This window comes from Oncorhynchus mykiss, chromosome 22 (genome assembly GCF_057628025.1).
Source record: "Oncorhynchus mykiss isolate SJ-2025 chromosome 22, ASM5762802v1, whole genome shotgun sequence".
Taxonomy (NCBI): domain Eukaryota; kingdom Metazoa; phylum Chordata; class Actinopteri; order Salmoniformes; family Salmonidae; genus Oncorhynchus; species Oncorhynchus mykiss.
The window spans coordinates 28,720,167-28,737,383 of record NC_143043.1 but is presented as its reverse complement, the minus strand read 5'-3'; the positions used below and the strand labels follow the sequence as shown (position 1 = coordinate 28,737,383).

The 17,217-nt window shown below is 46.2% G+C and overlaps 1 protein-coding gene across 4 annotated transcripts in view; it reads left to right on the top strand.

The window, feature by feature from the left end:
• Positions 1-9,307, top strand: part of si:dkey-100n23.5 (cyclic AMP receptor 1) — a 102,111-nt gene extending 92,804 nt beyond the window's left edge. For 2 of the 4 annotated variants that reach the window (XR_016490581.1, XM_036959564.2), the window contains 2 exons: positions 7,232-7,379; positions 9,023-9,307. Coding sequence is in view for 2 of the 4 variants with exons in the window: in XM_036959564.2 (XP_036815459.1) it covers positions 7,232-7,379; positions 9,023-9,190 (316 nt within the window). In the remaining 2 variants the exon portion in view is untranslated. The remainder of the gene's footprint in view (positions 1-7,231; positions 7,380-9,022) is intronic. The other 2 variants (XR_016490582.1, XM_036959566.2) reach the window with 1 other exon arrangement.
• The last annotated feature ends 7,910 nt before the right edge of the window (positions 9,308-17,217 follow it).

The following is a 17,217-nucleotide window of genomic DNA, read 5'->3' as shown; positions in this document are numbered from 1 at the left end:
CCGGTGTCATAAAAAAGGCCTACCTGATTACTTCTTATCCCTTGCACGAAATAGCTTACAGCTGTGTCTGTCTGCCCAGAGCTCACTGGCATGGGAAACTGAGGGCCCAGAAAATGTTATACAATGTTGCAAGTTTGCTAGCTTGAGCTTCAGGCTGGACACATTAATAGTTGATACAATGTGTCAAGTTCCTTACAGACAGGCCATGCTTAGCCAATGTGATTTATAGGATATTTATTTTTACCCTGCGGCCTACAATGCTTTTATTTGTTGGCTTTATGTAGGCTATTTTTTACATATTGGCAATAGAAGTTACTTTATGATTTGTATCACTTTCATTTAGATAGAATTTTCATTAACCACATGACATTGATTTTGAGATACGAAGACTTTATAAATGAAAGGAAACTGTTCCGCGAACATGTGCACATGAACATCATCACTGCCACACAGGTCATTAGAAAGAAATGGTAGGATAACTTGGCACTCCAAATGGTAGGATAACTTGGCACTCCAAATGGTAGGATAACTTGGCACTCCAAATGGTAGGATAACTTGGCACTCCAAATGGAAAAGGTTTCCACCCGCTGGTGTAGCCTGTTTCCAGCAACTTCAGGAGCATAACGGCAGAATCTGTGAAGGAGGAGAAGAGTGGTTGGGAACGGGTTTTATTCTTCTGGTTAGGGTATATTGAGCTCTGGCTCCCTCTTTAGTAATTTGTGTGTCTTAATGTTTAATTCAGTGCTTAAAGCATCAGGCGAAGTAGCCTACATAGAGTTGATTTTATTCAAACATAGGGTTTGTCTATATATATGGAAAAATAACAATTGATTGGTCGAAACAACAGACGACTCACGTCAATCAATATTTTTTTTTGTTGGGGACAGCCCTAAACTGCAGGATTACATTAGATTAGAGAAGGGCTGATATAGGGAGATGGAGGTGAAGAGGACGAACTGTGAGGGAGAGATGGAGCGTATTTGAAAACAGACAGAGATTGTGGGGCAAAAATAGAAAGAGTTATAAGAGAGGGAAAGAGGAAATAAGGGAAGCAGGATGAATGGAAAGACAGTGACATAGAGAGGTGGAGATGGATGGGAAGAGTGTGGAGGGAGAGAGGGCTAGATAAATATGAAGGCAGGGAAGCAGACCCTCTACACCCTCTTCTTACTGAGTGGGAGTAAAAGGAAGTAGGATGGAAAGAGAGGAAGATGAAGAGACAGGGGGGAAAGCAGAAGGAGGGCTGGCGTGGACAGAGAATGAGGATGGAAACAAACGAATTGAGATCGATACAGAAAGAAGGTAGAGCCGAGAGGAAGAGCATATGGATGAGTGGGTCAGGAAAAATAATCCAAAAGAGCGAGATGGAGAGAGATGTGTGTAGAAATGGATGGAAAGAGAGGAAGTTGAGGATGCAGAGAGAGATGTGTGTAGAAATAGATGGAAAGAGAGGAAGTTGAGCGCTGTTCTTGTAAAGTGCTGCGTGCTGTCAGGGCTGCGGCCAAGAATGTGTAAGCCTGCCATCTCCCACTGCCTAATGGGCTCTTAAATGCTGATATAAAACACCCTCTCTCTCTGTTTCGTCTCTCTCGCTCTGTCTGTTGTCCCCCTTGCTGTCTATCAATTCAAAGGGCTTCATTGGCATTGGAAATGTATGTTTACATTGCCAAAGCAAGTGAAATAGATAATAAACAAAAGTGAACAGTAAACATTAAACTCACAACATTTTTAAAGGAATAGAGACATTTCATATGTCATATTATGGCTGTGTTGTGTACAACGATGTGTTAATTAAAGGACAGAAGGGAAAATACATCAACATAAATATGGGTTGTATTTAGAACGGTGTTTGGTCTTAACTGGTTGACCTTTTCTTGTGGCGACAGGTCACACATCTTGCTGCTTTGATGACACACTGGTATTTCACCTAATTGATATGGACGTTTATCAAAAGTGGATTTGTGGGTCTGTGTAATCTGAGGGAAATACATTGCATTCTAAAATGGATTTCATCAATGTTTTTCCTCATCAATTTACACACAAAACACCATAGTGACAAAGTGAAAACACATTTTTCGAAATATTTGATCAGAAATACCTTATTTAAATAATTATTCAGACCCGTTGCTATGAGACTCGAATTGAGCTCAGAGGCATCCTGTTTCCATTGAACATCCTTGAGAGGTTTATACAACTTGATTGGAGTCCACCTGTGGTAAATTCAATTGATTGGACATGATTTGGAAAGATACACACCTGTCTATATGAGGTCCCACAGTTGACAGTGTATGTTAGACTGGGAGGCTAGTCGGTATCGAAGGAAGGATGAACGGAGCAAAGTACAGAGGTCCTTGAGTGAAAAATCTATTCCCCCTCAGGAGACTGAAAAGATTTGGCATGGGTCCTCAGATCCTCAAAAGGTTCTACAGCTGCACCTTCGAGAGCAGCCTGACGGGTTGCATCACTGCCAGCTATGGCAACTGCTCGGGCTCCAACCACAAGGCACGACAGAAGGTAGTGTGTACGGCCCAGTACATCACTGGGGCCAAGCTTACTGCCATCCAGGACCTCTATACCAAGCGGTGTCAGAGGAAGGCCTTAACAATTGTCAAAGACTCCAGCAACCCTAGTCCTAAACTGTTCTCTCTGCTACCGCATGGCAAGCGGTACCGGAGCGCCAAGTCTGGGACCAAGAGGCTTCTAAACAGCTTCTACCCCCAAGCCATAAGACTCCTGAACATCTAATTAAATGGCTTCCCATACTATTTGCATTGCCCCCCCCCCCCCCCCCACCCACCCACCCATTTTACGCTGCTGCTACTATCGGTTTATTATCTAATGCATAGTCACTTTAATAACTCTACCTACATGTACATACTACCTCGACTAACCGGTGCCCCCGCACATTGACTCTGTACCTGTACCTCGTTATTGTTATTTTACTGCTGCTCTTTAATTATTTGTTACTTTTATAGATTTTTCGGGGGTATTTTTTCTTAATACTACATTGTTGGTTAAGGGCTTGTTAGTAGGCATTTCACTGTAAGGTCTACCTGTTGTATTCGGCGCATGTGACAAATAGAATTTGATTTGATGAAAACCTTCTCCAGAACACTCAGGACCTCAAACTGGGTCGAACTTCCAACAGGACAACAACCCTAAGCACACAGCCAACACAACGCAGGTGTGGATTTGTGGACAGGTCTCTGAATGTCCTTGAGTGGCCCAGCCAGAGCCCGGAAATGAACACGATCGAACATCTCTGGAGAGACTTGAAAATAGCTCCCCACGCTCCCCATCCAACCTGACAGAGCTTGAGAGGATCTGCAGAGAAGAATGAGAGAAAATCGGCAAATACAGGCTTGGGCGGCCGGGTAGCCTAGTGGTTAGAGTGTTGGACTAGTATCCGAAAGGTTGCAAGTTCAAATCTCTGAGCTGAGGTCTGTCGTTCTGCCCCTGAACAGGCAGTTAACCCACTGTTCCTAGGCTGTCATTGAAAATAAGAATTTGTTCTTAACTGACTTGTCTAGTTAAATAAAGGTAAAAATAAATAAATAAAAAATACCCAGCACTTTGGTGCTGCCAAAGGTGCTTCAACAAAGTACTGAGTAAAGGTTCTTAATACTTATGGAAATGTCAGATTTCAGTGATATTTTTTGTATGTACTTGTTTTTGCTTTGTCATAATGGGGTATTGTGTGTAGATTGATGAGGGGGGGAAATGATCTCATCCATTTTAGAATAAGGCTGTAACGTAACAAAATGTGGAAAAAGTCTAAGGGTCTGAATATTTTCCGAATGCTCTGTATGTGTCTCTAATATGGTCATACATTTGGTAGGAGGTTAGGAAGTGCAGCTCAGTTTCCACCTCATTTGTGGGCAGTGTGCACATAGCCTGTCTTCTCTTGAGAGCCAGGTCTGCCTACGGCGGCCTCTCTCAATAGCAAGGCTATGCTCACTGAGTCTGTACATAGTCAAAGATGTCCTTAAGTTTGGGTCAGTCACAGTGGTCAGCTATTCTGCCACTGTGTACTCTCTGTTTAGGACCACATACCATTCCAGTTTGCTCTATTTTTTTTGTTAATTATTTCCAATGTGTCAAGCAAGTAATTATCTTTTGGTTTTCTCATGATTTGGTTGGGTCTAATTGTGCTATATTTCTGTGTCGTATCTCTCGCTCTCTTTTCCTCTCCCTTTCTCTGTGTCATCCCTCTGTCGCCCCTCTCTCTTTCTTTGTTGTCCTTCTCTCGCTCTTTCTCTCTGTCCCTCTCGCTCTTCCCCCTGTGTCTCTGAACTCTCTCCCCTGTGTCTCTGAACTCTCTCCCCTGTGTCTCTGAACTCTCTCCCCTGTGTCTCTGCCTCTCCCCCCTGTGTCTCTGCCCCTCTCCCCTGTGTCTCTGAACTCTCTCCCCTGTGTCTCTGAACTCTTTCCCCTGTGTCTCTGAACTCTCTCCCCTGTGTCTCTGAACTCGCTCCCCTGTTTCTCTGAACTCTCTCCCCTGTGTCTCTGAACTCTCTCCCCTGTGTCTCTGCCTCTCTCCCCTGTGTCTCTGAACTCTCTCCCCTGTGTCTCTGCCTCTCTCCCCTGTGTCTCTGAACTCTCTCCCCTGTGTCTCTGCCTCTCTCCCCTGTGTCTCTGAACTCTCTCCCCTGTGTCTCTGCCTCTCTCCCCTGTGTCTCTGAACTCTCTCCCCTGTGTCTCTGCCTCTCTCCCCTGTGTCTCTGAACTCTCTCCCCTGTGTCTCTGCCTCTCTCCCCTGTGTCTCTGCCTCTCTCCCCTGTGTCTCTGAACTCTCTCCCCTGTGTCTCTGAACTCTCTCCCCTGTGTCTCTGCCTCTCTGAACTCTCTCCCCTGTGTCTCTGCCTCTCTCCCCTGTGTCTCTGAACTCTCTACCCTGTGTCTCTGAACTCTCTCCCCTGTGTCTCTGAACTCTCTGAACTCTCTCCCCTGTTTCTCTGCCTCTCTCCCCTGTGTCTCTGCCTTTCTGAACTCTCTCCCCTGTGTCTCTGAACTCTCTCTCCTGTGTCTCTGAACTCTCTCTCCTGTCTCTGAACTCTCTCCCCTGTGACTCTGAACTCTCTCCCCTGTGTCTCTGAACTCTCTGAACTCTCTCCCCTGTGTCTCTGAACTCTCTCCCCTGTGTCTCTGAACTCTCTCCCCTGTGTCTCTGCCTCTCCCCCCTGTGTCTCTGCCTCTCTCCCCTGTGTCTCTGAACTCTCTCCCCTGTGTCTCTGAACTCTCTCCCCTGTGTCTCTGAACTCTCTCCCCTGTGTCTCTGCCTCTCTCCCCTGTGTCTCTGAACTCTCTCCCCGGTGTCTCTGCCTCTCTCCCCTGTGTCTCTGAACTCTCTCCCCTGTGTCTCTGCCTCTCTCCCCTGTGTCTCTGAACTCTCTCCCCTGTGTCTCTGAACTCTCTCCCCTGTGTCTCTGCCTCTCTGAACTCTCTCCCCTGTGTCTCCCCCTCTCTGAACTCTCTCCCCTGTGTCTCTGAACTCTCTCCCCTGTGTCTCTGAACTCTCTCCCCTGTGTCTCTGAACTCTCTCCCCTGTGTCTCTGAACTCTCTCTCCTGTGTCTCTGAACTCTCTCTCCTGTGTCTCTGAACTCTCTCTCCTGTCTCTGAACTCTCTCCCTGTGTCTCTGAACTCTCTCCCCTGTGTCTCTGAACTCTCTCCCCTGTGTCTCTGAACTCTCTCCCCTGTGTCTCTGAACTCTCTCCCCTGTGTCTCTGAACTCTCTCCCCTGTGTCTCCCCCTCTCTGAACTCTCTCCCCTGTGTCTCTGAACTCTCTACCCTGTGTCTCTGAACTCTCTCCCCTGTGTCTCTGAACTCTCTGAACTCTCTCCCCTGTGTCTCTGCCTCTCTCCCCTGTGTCTCTGCCTTTCTGAACTCTCTCCCCTGTGTCTCTGAACTCTCTCTCCTGTGTCTCTGAACTCTCTCTCCTGTCTCTGAACTCTCTCCCCTGTGTCTCTGAACTCTCTCCCCTGTGTCTCTGAACTCTCTCCCCTGTGTCTCTGAACACTCTGAACTCTCTCCCTGTGTCTCTGAACTCTCTCTCCTGTGTCTCTGAACTCTCTCTCCTGTGTCTCTGAACTCTCTCTTCTGTCTCTGAACTCTCTCCCCTGTGTCTCTGAACTCTCTCCCCTGTGTCTCTGAACTCTCTCCCCTGTGTCTCTGAACTCTCTGAACTCTCTCCCCTGTGTCTCTGAACTCTCTCCCCTGTGTCTCTGAACTCTCTGAACTCTCTCCCCTGTGTCTCTGAACTCTCTCTCCTGTGTCTCTGAACTCTCTCCCCCATGTCTCTGCCTCTCTGAACTCGCTCCCCTGTGTCTCTGAACTCTCTCCCCTGTGTCTCTGAACTCTCTCCCCTGTGTCTCTGAACTCTCTCCCCTGTGTCTCTGAACTCTCTCCCCGTGTCTCTGCCTCTCTGAACTCTCTCCCCTGTGTCTCTGAACTCTCTCCCGTGTCTCTGCCTCTCTAAACTCTCTCCCCTGTGTCTCTGCCTCTCTGAACTCTCTCCCCTGTGTCTTTGAACTCTCTCCCCTGTGTCTCTGAACTCTCTCCCCTGTGTCTCTGAACTCTCTCCCCTGTGTCTCTGAACTCTCTCCCGTGTCTCTGCCTCTCTGAACTCTCTCCCCTGTGTCTTTGAACTTTCTCCCCTGTGTCTCTGAACTCTCTCCCCTGTGTCTCTGCCTCTCTGAACTCTCTCCCCTGTGTCTCTGCCTCTCTGAACTCTCTCCCCGTGTCTCTGCCTCTCTGAACTCTCTCCCCTGTGTCTCTGAACTCTCTCCCGTGTCTCTGCCTCTCTAAACTCTCTCCCCTGTGTCTTTGAACTTTCTCCCCTGTGTCTCTGAACTCTCTCCCCTGTGTCTCTGCCTCTCTGAACTCTCTCCCCTGTGTCTCTGCCTCTCTGAACTCTCTCCCCTGTGTCTCTGCCTCTCTAAACTCTCTCCCCTGTGTCTCTGCCTCTCTGAACTCTCTCCCCTGTGTCTCTCCCTCTCTGAACTCTCTCCTGTGTCTCTCCCTCCAATCTCCTTTACTGTGAAGTATTGAGCTGTGGTTTTGTTGTTGGTGTTGTGTTTTGGGGGTGTGTGCGCGCGCATGTGTGTATGTGTTCGTTTGTTTGTTTCCATACATCTTCTCTCACTCTCCTCCATGTGCATCGTCTCTATAATGTAAATTAACGCTTTTTTTCCCCTTTCTCTCTCTCCCTCCCTCATTCTCCCCTCTCCAGGCTCCATAATGTGTTCTACCCCCAGGATCCAGTGTTCTCTCTTACTTTGCTCCATGTCCTTTCAGCCCCTCTCCATGGCTTGGCCAACGCATTCGTCTTTGGCCTGGACAGAGACACCTGGAGCCAGCTCAGTCCTACAGGCATACAGGTACAACCCTCACCTGAACACTTCACTTTTCGCCCTCCCATCTGGTGGTCTAATCATAAGCTTTCCTGGCCCCCTAAACACCTCTACTCTCTTGTTCAGCGAAATGGTCTGAGCAAATACTTCCTTCCAAATGTCTTTGAAAGTAATGAAATAGAATTTTAACCCATGTCTGGTGCTGTGCGACTCCACACACTGCTGAGTGGCTGTATTTCAAATCAAAGTTTATTTGTCACGTGCGCTGAATACAACCTTACAGTGAAATGCTTACTTACAGGCCCTAAACAGCAGTATAATTTTTAAGTAAAAAGGTGAACAGGTGAACAGTAGATTAGTAAAGAAATAAATTTAAAAAACAGTAAGTAGACAGTGAAAAATAACAGTAGCGAGGCTACAATCTACTCAGCCCATTTCGCTGAACAAGAGAGTAGAGGTGTTTAGGGGGCCAGGAAAGCTTATGATTAGACCACAAGATGGGAGGGAGATTACAGACACACACACACACCCTGCTGTTGTTCTTAATGGAGAGTGAGCACACCCAGAGAGAGAGAGAGGAGTCAGATGTGACCTTCAACCTAAATGTCAGTGAAGATGTGTGTATCCGCGGAGTGTGTGTGTGTTTGTGAGAGAGCGAGGCAAAGAGAAGGGAACAGAGATATAGACCTGATTGTGTCTATGTTTGAGCAACGGGGAGTGTGTGTGTGTGTGTGTCTGTGTGTGTGTGTGTGTGTGTGTATATGAGAGAAACAGAGAAATAGACATATGAGTGTGTTTGAGCAACTGGGAGTTATGTGCGTGCATGCGTTTGTGTATGTGCGTGCTCTTTCATGACTAACAGGCAGTTGGTATTCATCATGGCATACGACTCCCACACACATCAGGTGTGAGATTGGTGGGGGGTGGCGTATCCGTAACAGAGTCAAAACATTATTCCCCTCCGCAGCAAGTCCACACTTTCACGCTCTCCTCTCTCTCTCTCTCTCTCTCTCTCTCTCTCTCTCTCTCTCTCTCGCTCTCTCTCTCTCTCGCTCGCTCGCTCTCTCACCCTCCCACTATTTGTCCTGCCGTCTCTCTCTTCCTCTCTCTCTGTCTCTCTCTTCCTCTCTCTCTGTCTCTCTCCCTCTGTTGCTGTCTCTCTCCCTCTGTTGCTGTCTCTCTCCCTCTGTTGCTGTCTCTCTTCCTCTGTTGCTGTCTCTCTTCCTCTGTTTCTATTATGTTATCTCATCCTCTGTCGTTCATATCTCTCCCTCTGTTTCTTTCTCTCTCTCTGTCTGTCTAATTCTCTATCTGTCGTTCATATCTCTCTCCTTTGTTACGCTTTCTCTCTCATCCTCCCCCTCTGTGGCTTGCACTCTCTCTCTGTCTCTCCCCCCTCTCCCCCTCTGTGGCTTGCACTCTCTCTTTGTCTCTCCCCCCTCTCTCCCTCTGTGATATTGATCAGTTTTCTAACCATGCGGCTCAACTGCCTGTGGCACTACAATCAGCACACATCTCGTCTCTGCCAAATGTGTGCGTGTCTGTATCTTTGTGTGTGTGTGTGTGTGTGTGTGTGTGTGTGTGTGTGTGTGTGTGTGTGTGTGTGTGTGTGTGTGAGAGAGAGAGAGACTGTTAACTCTGTGAATATGTGTTTCTGTGTGTGATCCTAGTTGGCGCTGCAATCTCGGCTGTGTGACAGGACGCGTATCAGGGAGTACCATCCTGGGGCGGTGCACTACACACAGGCTGAGCTGGGGGACTTCAGTGACGAGGATGATGATGACACCAACGTCCTTTTCTACTCCCCTGACATGACCCTGAAAGACAGAGGACCCTGAGAGAGAGAGAGAGAGAGAGAGAGAGAGAGAGAGAGAGGAGAGAGAGAGAGAGAGAGAGAGAGAGAGAGAGAGAGAGAGAGAGAGAGAGAGAGAGAGAGAGAGAGAGAGAGAGAGAGAGAGAGAGAGAGAGAGAGAGAGAGAGAGAGAGAGAGAGAGAGAGAGAGAGAGAGAGAGAGAGAGAGAGAGAGAGAGAGAGAGAGAGAGAGAGAGAGAGAGAGAGAGAGAGAGAGAGAGAGAGACAGACAGACAGACAGACAGACAGACAGACAGACAGACAGACAGACAGACAGACAGACAGACAGACAGACAGACAGACAGACAGACAGACAGACAGACAGACAGACAGACAGACAGACAGACAGACAGACAGACAGACAGACAGACAGACAGACAGACAGACAGACAGACAGACAGACAGACAGACAGACAGACAGACAGACAGACAGACAGACAGACAGACAGACAGACAGACAGACAGACAGACAGACAGACAGACAGACAGACAGACAGACAGACAGACAGACAGACAGACAGACAGACAGACAGACAGACAGACAGACAGACAGACAGACAGACAGACAGACAGACAGACAGACAGACAGACAGACAGACAGACAGACAGACAGACAGACAGACAGACAGACAGACAGACAGACAGACAGACAGACAGACAGACAGACAGACAGACAGACAGACAGACAGACAGACAGACAGACAGACAGACAGACAGACAGACAGACAGACAGACAGACAGACAGACAGACAGACAGACAGACAGACAGACAGACAGACAGACAGACAGACAGACAGACAGACAGACAGACAGACAGACAGACAGACAGACAGACAGACAGACAGACAGACAGACAGACAGACAGACAGACAGACAGACAGAGATTAGTTCTGAGGGGGGGATACGTAGGGAGGAAGAGAGAAATGGAGCAAAGGAGGGATAGTGAGGGGTTTCTGTGGTAGATCTGTCAGGATCCATTATTAATCCACATCCTTTACTATTTAATAACCTCCAACTACACACACACACACACACTATCCTGCCTTTCTGTCTGACTTACACAGCATCGTAACAGAACCAGCGAAGCAGCTATAGTGCTTTAAACAGCCTTCAAACCTAATGCTACACACTAGCCTGGGTGCCAGTCTGACTCTGCTTCAGTCCTAGTCAACAACTGCAGAGCTGGCTAAGGAAACAACAGACTGTCCTGGTACCCAGGCTAGCATATCACTAGTCCCAAGGGGCTTCCTCTCCTCACCTTCTTTCCTTCATCTGCACTGATCTGAAAAGACAGCATAGGTGAAAGCAAAATGTGTGTTTAATGTTGAAAGGAGAGGAAAAGAGTTAAGACTATTGACATGTACCCAGGTTCTGCATAGTCACTTGGCTTACAGAGCTCTCCATGTTATTTTTACATTGACATGTTTCTTGTCATTTAGCAGACGCTCTTATCCAGAGCGATTTACAGGAGAAATTAGAGTTGAGTGCCTTGCTCAAGGACACTTCCACAGATTTTTCACCAAGTCGGCTTGTGGATTTGCACCAGCGACCTTTCGGTTACTGGCCCAACACTCTTAACCTCTAGACTACCTGCTGCTTATGCTATTAGCTTGTGTTTATTATGTTATTTCTGGCTTCTTTTTTATACTGTATGACTACTGTTAGCAAATCCCTCCCAAGAACATGTTACGATCACGATAATGCCCAGCATGATATGTGACTTACTGAGCTCTGAGGGTTATAATACAAGGCAAGTTAAACAAGTTAGCTAGCTAACTTACCTGAATATTCTGATATAACTTTTATAACTTTTTTTAGAAAGATAAGCTTGAAATGGGCATGGTCTAATTGACTCGACAACCAAAACGCAAATCTAAGTTTAGCTTTCTTAATTAACCAGAAAATCAGTAGTTATTTCTGGTTGTTTATCAGTTAGCAGGCTAACTCATTGATCTTGCTTTGTAGTATAACCCTCTGGTGCTAATGCTACAGTAGCTGACCATACAGCTTCTCTAACTCAACTCAACATACATAAAAGGACTCCGTTCAAAACAGACAGATAAATGGAGGGAGGGAAAAATGCAAAAGGGGGGAGGAGGGGGGGGGGGGGGGTGATGGAATTGTGAAACCAAGATGGGGAGAGGGAGTGAAGAGATATCTTAGAACAATTCATGTCCCAACGATAGCTGGGGATTTAAACGAACAAAATCCAGTATTTGAACCGCTTAACTTCTATCATATCTGTTGTTGTCTTTACATATGGCGTTACTAATGTTGCTACTCTTGTAAAATGTCCATTGTTTTTTGTACTTTTATGCATCTGTATGTTGTTTTTCCATGAAATGCTGTGGTCTGCCCACAGGTTTGAGTTTGTTTGATAAACTGTTATACTGTATTTATAAGAGACAATGTACTGTATATATATTAGTGTATACGCTATATTTTTGTATGGATGCTTTTGACTGGAATGTGAAAAGGTTAACTTGACCCCTAAATGGTCTCCATGTCCTCCTGTTTAGGCCTCAATGGGGGTGGAAGCAGTACAATTGAACACACACACTTTCTTAAAATGTGTCTCACACACTTACACTCTTTCTTTGATGCCTGTCTCACACAAATGCATGTACACACACACACACACTCACACACAGTCACCTGTCTCTTTGATGTAGCGGCTGCCACAAGGACAGTAGGAGCCTCTGACGGCCTGTCATTTACCTTCGACACTATGTCATTGGCTGACATCTAGAGAACCGCAATGTGATTAGCAGGCTATTAGAGGTGCTGTGTGGTTGACGGGCTGATGAAAAGAGAGATGTGATTTTGCTGAACATCCTGACAAGGATGTCGCTCCTTTCCCAAATCAACCCCCGTAGCCCGAGTGCACTTATGGAGAACTGGATAACTATTAGTGAAACAGTCATCTACACAAGTGCATAGGAGGTATGGGGCAAGGGGTCCATTTGGGGATGCGCATATAGACCTAACACAGAATCGTATCTACACATAATTATACAGTCCCCTCTCAAACCACATACAATCGCTGCACCAATCCTAGTTTAGGCACACTGCCATTGTTCTGCTGCACTCCATCTAATAAACAAGCAGGATACACATTTCACAAGTGGCTGTGTTTATTCTCCTGTCACATTGTCAACCTTGTCAATCATGGATCATATATAGGGAAATATGGTAACACAACACTGTGTGTGTGTGTGTGTGTGTGTGTGTGTGTGTGTGTGTGTGTGTGTGTGTGTGTGCCTGCCAAATCGTGTCTCTGGGGTTGTAGAATCATGGATATGAATTATTCTGCTAACCCCATTGGCCTCTGCTATGTCTCCAAATCTGGTTAACTGGATTTTGATTTATGAAAAAGTGTCCATGGTCCTCCAGAAATCTACCCCCACCACTCCGTTTGAACGTCTCTGTAAAAAAAAAAAAAATCCAAGTGCCTGGAAATAACAATCTCATTGTCACACGGGAATAATTATTGCCACGGTATCGCTGCATGTGATGTAATTGGATACTACTGAACATTCGCAGCACACAGGCATGGCTGCACGCACTGCGTACTATAGCCTCGCCTCTCTGCCACTGAGTCACTTCTAGTAGGTCTCAGAGTAGGCCTAGTGTATAGAGAGTTTAACAGTCTGGTAGAATGTGTTTGAAAGAATGTGTGTGATAGAAATAGACAGTAGCCTATGTGGGAGAGAAAGAGACCGATCGATCGTGTGTTTGTCTGTGTGTCACAATGGGAGAGAGAGCGCGCAGTGTTTGGCGACACGCAGGATTCGGAGAGAAACGTTGTTTGGACGGTGGCCTTGACCCAGGGGTGACGCACGGCGCCTTGCAGTCAGTAGGCGGGCTAGTACACAGAGGGAGAATAACTACGCCCATGGCTGAAGTCAACCTCGTATGAAATGGGGGAGGCATTAATAGCCTACATTTTTGGACTCGCACAAACTTAACTTCCCGATAGAGGCCAACTGGGAATGGTGCCTCGCTTTCTCAATTCAATTAAAATGTGCTTTATTGGCATGGAAAACAGGCTATGTTTACATTGCCAAAGCAAGCGAAAAGACAATAAACAAATGTGAAATAAGGAATCAGGAATTAACGGTAGCCTAAACTTTAGAGTAGTAGTAGTAGTAGGGGGTAAGTGCCCCCCCCCCTCGTAATTCACATAAAGACCACAAGATATCACCAAATTATTTCCCTGCTGTCACTGTTCTTGCTGAACAAAACTTTTCCTCTGTGTCATCACTAACGTTTGGTGGTAAATTGATCTCTTTTTTAAATATATTCCAATGAAGTTAGATCTATATATATTTTTTTAAATGTAAACATAGGAAAGCTATAAGATAAATAATCCACTTGCTTTTGAGTAAGGTAGTAAGTAATATGTTGGATTAGGGTCACTTTCCTGACCAATGTCCTTCTTCCCCTGTTTGCTCAGTTTCTCACACAAATCATCAAGGAACCTACCAGGTACAACCTGAAATCTGTAACCATGGGCACCCTCTTAGATATCACCATGACCAACCTGCCCTCTAAATTCACCTCTGCTGTGTTCAACCAGAATCTCAGCGATCACTGCCTCATTGTCTGTGTGAGTTCTGGGTCCGCGGTCAAACGACCACCCCTCATCACTTGGTCACGATGGCAACACCCACCCGTAGCCCACCTGGTTAAATAAAGGTGTTCTCAACTAGCCTACCTGGTTAAATAAAGGTGAAATAAAAAATGTAACAAAAATATCAAACGCTCCCTAAAACACTAAAGCGAGCAGGCCTTTCTAATGGACCTGGCCTGGGTATCCTGGAAGGATATTGACCTCATCCCGTCAATAGAGGATGCCTGGTTGCTCTTCAAAAGTGCTTTCCTCTCCATCTTAAATAAACATGCCCCGTTCAAAACATGTAGAACTAAGAACAGATATACTCCTTGGTTCACCCCAGACTTGACTGCCCTTGATCAGCACAAAAACATCCTGTGGCGTTCTGCATTAGCAGTCCCGTGATATGCAACGACCACCCCTCAATATACTCAGTCAATTAGGAAATCTAAGGCTAGTCTTTTCAAACTAAAATTTGCTTCCTGTAGCACTAATTTCAAAAAGTGTTTGGACACTGTAAAGTCCATGGAGAATAAGAGCACCTCCTCCCAGCTGCCCACTGCACTGAGGATAGGAAACACTGTCACCACCGATAAATCTAGGATAATCGATCATTTCAAGAAGCATTTTTCCACGACTGGCCATGCTTTCCACCTGGCTACCCCTACCCTGGCCAACATCTCAGCACCCCCTGCAGCAACTTGCCCAACCCCCCCGCCACCCCTCATCTCCTTCACCCAAATCCAGACAGCTGATGTTCTGAAAGAGCTGCAAAATCTGGATGCCTACAAATCAGCTGGGCTAGACAATCTGGACCCTCTCTTTCAAAAATAATCCGCCAAAATTGTTGCAACTCCTATTACTAGCCTATTCAACTTCTCGTGTCGTCTGAGATCCCCAAAGATTGGAAAGCTGCCGCAGTCATCCCCCTCTTCAAAGGGGGAGACACTCTAGACCCAAACTGTTGTAGACCTATATCCATCCTGCCCTGCCTTTCAAAAATCTTCAAAAGCCAAGTTAATAAACAGATCACCAACCATTTCGAATACCACCGTACTTTCTCCACTATGCAATCTGGTTTCCGATCTGGTCATGGGTGCACCTCAGCCACTCTCAAGGTCCTAAACGAAATCATAACCGCCATCGATAAAAGACTGTACTGTGCAGCCGTCTTCATCGACCTGGCCAAGGCTTTCGACTCTGTCAATTACCGCATTCTTATCGGCAGACTCAAAAGCCTTGGCTTCTCAAGTGACTGCCTCGCCTAGTTCACCAATTACCTCTCAGATAAAGTTCAGTGTGTCAAATCGGAGGACCTGTTGTCCTGACCTCTGGCAGTCTCTATGGGGGTGCCACAGGGTTCAAATCTCGGGCCGACTCTTTTCTCTGTATATATCAATGATGTCGCTCTAGCTGCTGGTGATTCTCTGATCCACCTCTACGCAGACAACACCATTCTGTATACTTCTTTGCCCTTCTTTGGACACTGCTAACAAACCTTCAAATGAGCTTCAACGCCATACAACACTCCTTCTGTGGCCTCCAACTGCTCTAAATGCTAGTAAAACTGTGCATGCTCTTCAACCGATTGCTGCCTGCACCCTCCCGCCCGACTAGCATCACTACTCTGGACGGTTCTGACCTAGATTATGTGGACAACTACAAATACCTAGATGTCTGGTTAGACTGTAAACTCTCCTTCCAGACTCACATTAAGCATCTCCAATCCAAAAATAAATCTAGAATCGGCTTCCTATTTTGCAACAAAGCCTCCTTCACTCATGCTGCAAAACATACCCTTGTAAAACTGACTATCCTACCGATCCCTGACTTCGGCGATGTCATTCACAAAATAGCCTCCAACACCACTCTACTCAGCAAACTGGATGTAGTCTATCACAGTGCCATCCGTTTTATCACCAAAGCCACATATACTACCCACCACTGCAACCTTTATGCTCTCCTTGGCTGGCCCTCGCCACATATCCATCGCCAAACTCACTGGCTCCAGGTCATCTGTAAGTCTTTGCTAGGTAAAGCCCTGCCTTTTCTCAGCAACACCCACTCGTAGCACGCACTCCAGCAGGTACATTGCACTGGTCATCCCCAAAGCCAACACTTCCTTTGGCTGCCTTTCCTTCCAGTTCTCTGCTGCCAATGACTGGAACAAATTGCACAAATCTCTGAAGCTGGAGTCTTATATCTCCCTCTCTAACTTTAAGCATCAGCTGTCTGAGCAGCTTACAGATCACTGTACCTGTACACAGCCCATCTGTAAATAGTAGACCCAACTACCTCTTCCCCATATTGTTACTTATCCTCTTGCTCTATTGCACCCCAGTATCTCTACTTGCACATCATCATCGGCACATCTATCACTCCAGTGTTAATGCTAAATTGTATGAATGCTAAATACCTCCCTACTCTTCTACATTTGCACACACTGTACATAGATTTTTCTATGAATATTTACTTTTGTTTTGTTGACTACGTTTGTTTATGTGTAACTCTGTGTTGTTGTTTTTGTGACACTGCTTTGCTTTATCTTGGCCAGGTCGCAGTTGCAAATGAGAACTTGTTCTCAACTGGCCTACCTGGTTAAATAAAGGTGAAACAAATTATTATAGTAAAACTGAGCAATCGGGGGAAGAAAGGCCTTGGTCAGGAAAGTGATTCCAAACTTCTTCCATGGTTCCAAACGTCTTCCATTTAAGAATGATGGAGGCCACTCTGTACTTGGGGATCTTCAATGCTGCAGAAATGTTTTGTTACCCATCTGTGTGTGCCTTTCCAAATCATGTACAATCAATTGAATTTACCTCAGGTGGACTCCCAAAAATGATCAATGGAAACAATTTCGAGTCTCATAGAAAATGGTCTGAATACGTATGTAAAAAAGGTATTTCTGTTTTTATATTTAATACTGTAACAACCCTGAGTTTATAAGTGTGGAAATTGACTCTGCCGCTTGAGCATGCAGTCGATAATGCACTGGTCTTCGGGCTAGAAGGTCGAGGGTTCGAGACCTGCTCCCTGCTGTTTCATTACATTGGTGTCAGAAGGGATCGGACCTTGCATCCATGACAGTGCGTGTGCTTGGCCGGTGAGCGCGTTCCTGTAAGACGTAGAGCCGCAAGCTAGCGTGAGGACGCGCTCTTTGAAAGGAGGGAGTAGTGTAACGACCCTGGGTTTATAACCACAGAAATCGACTCTGCTTGAGCATGCTTTTGCGGCACAGTCGACAGCGCGCTGGACTTCGAGCTAGAAGGTTGAGGGTTCGAGACCTGCTCCCTGCTGTTTTCTCTTTGTCATTATGGTGTATTGTGTGTAGATTGTTGAGGAAATGTTTTTATTGTCTCCATTTTAAAGTAAGGTTGTAACGTAACAAAATGTGAAAAA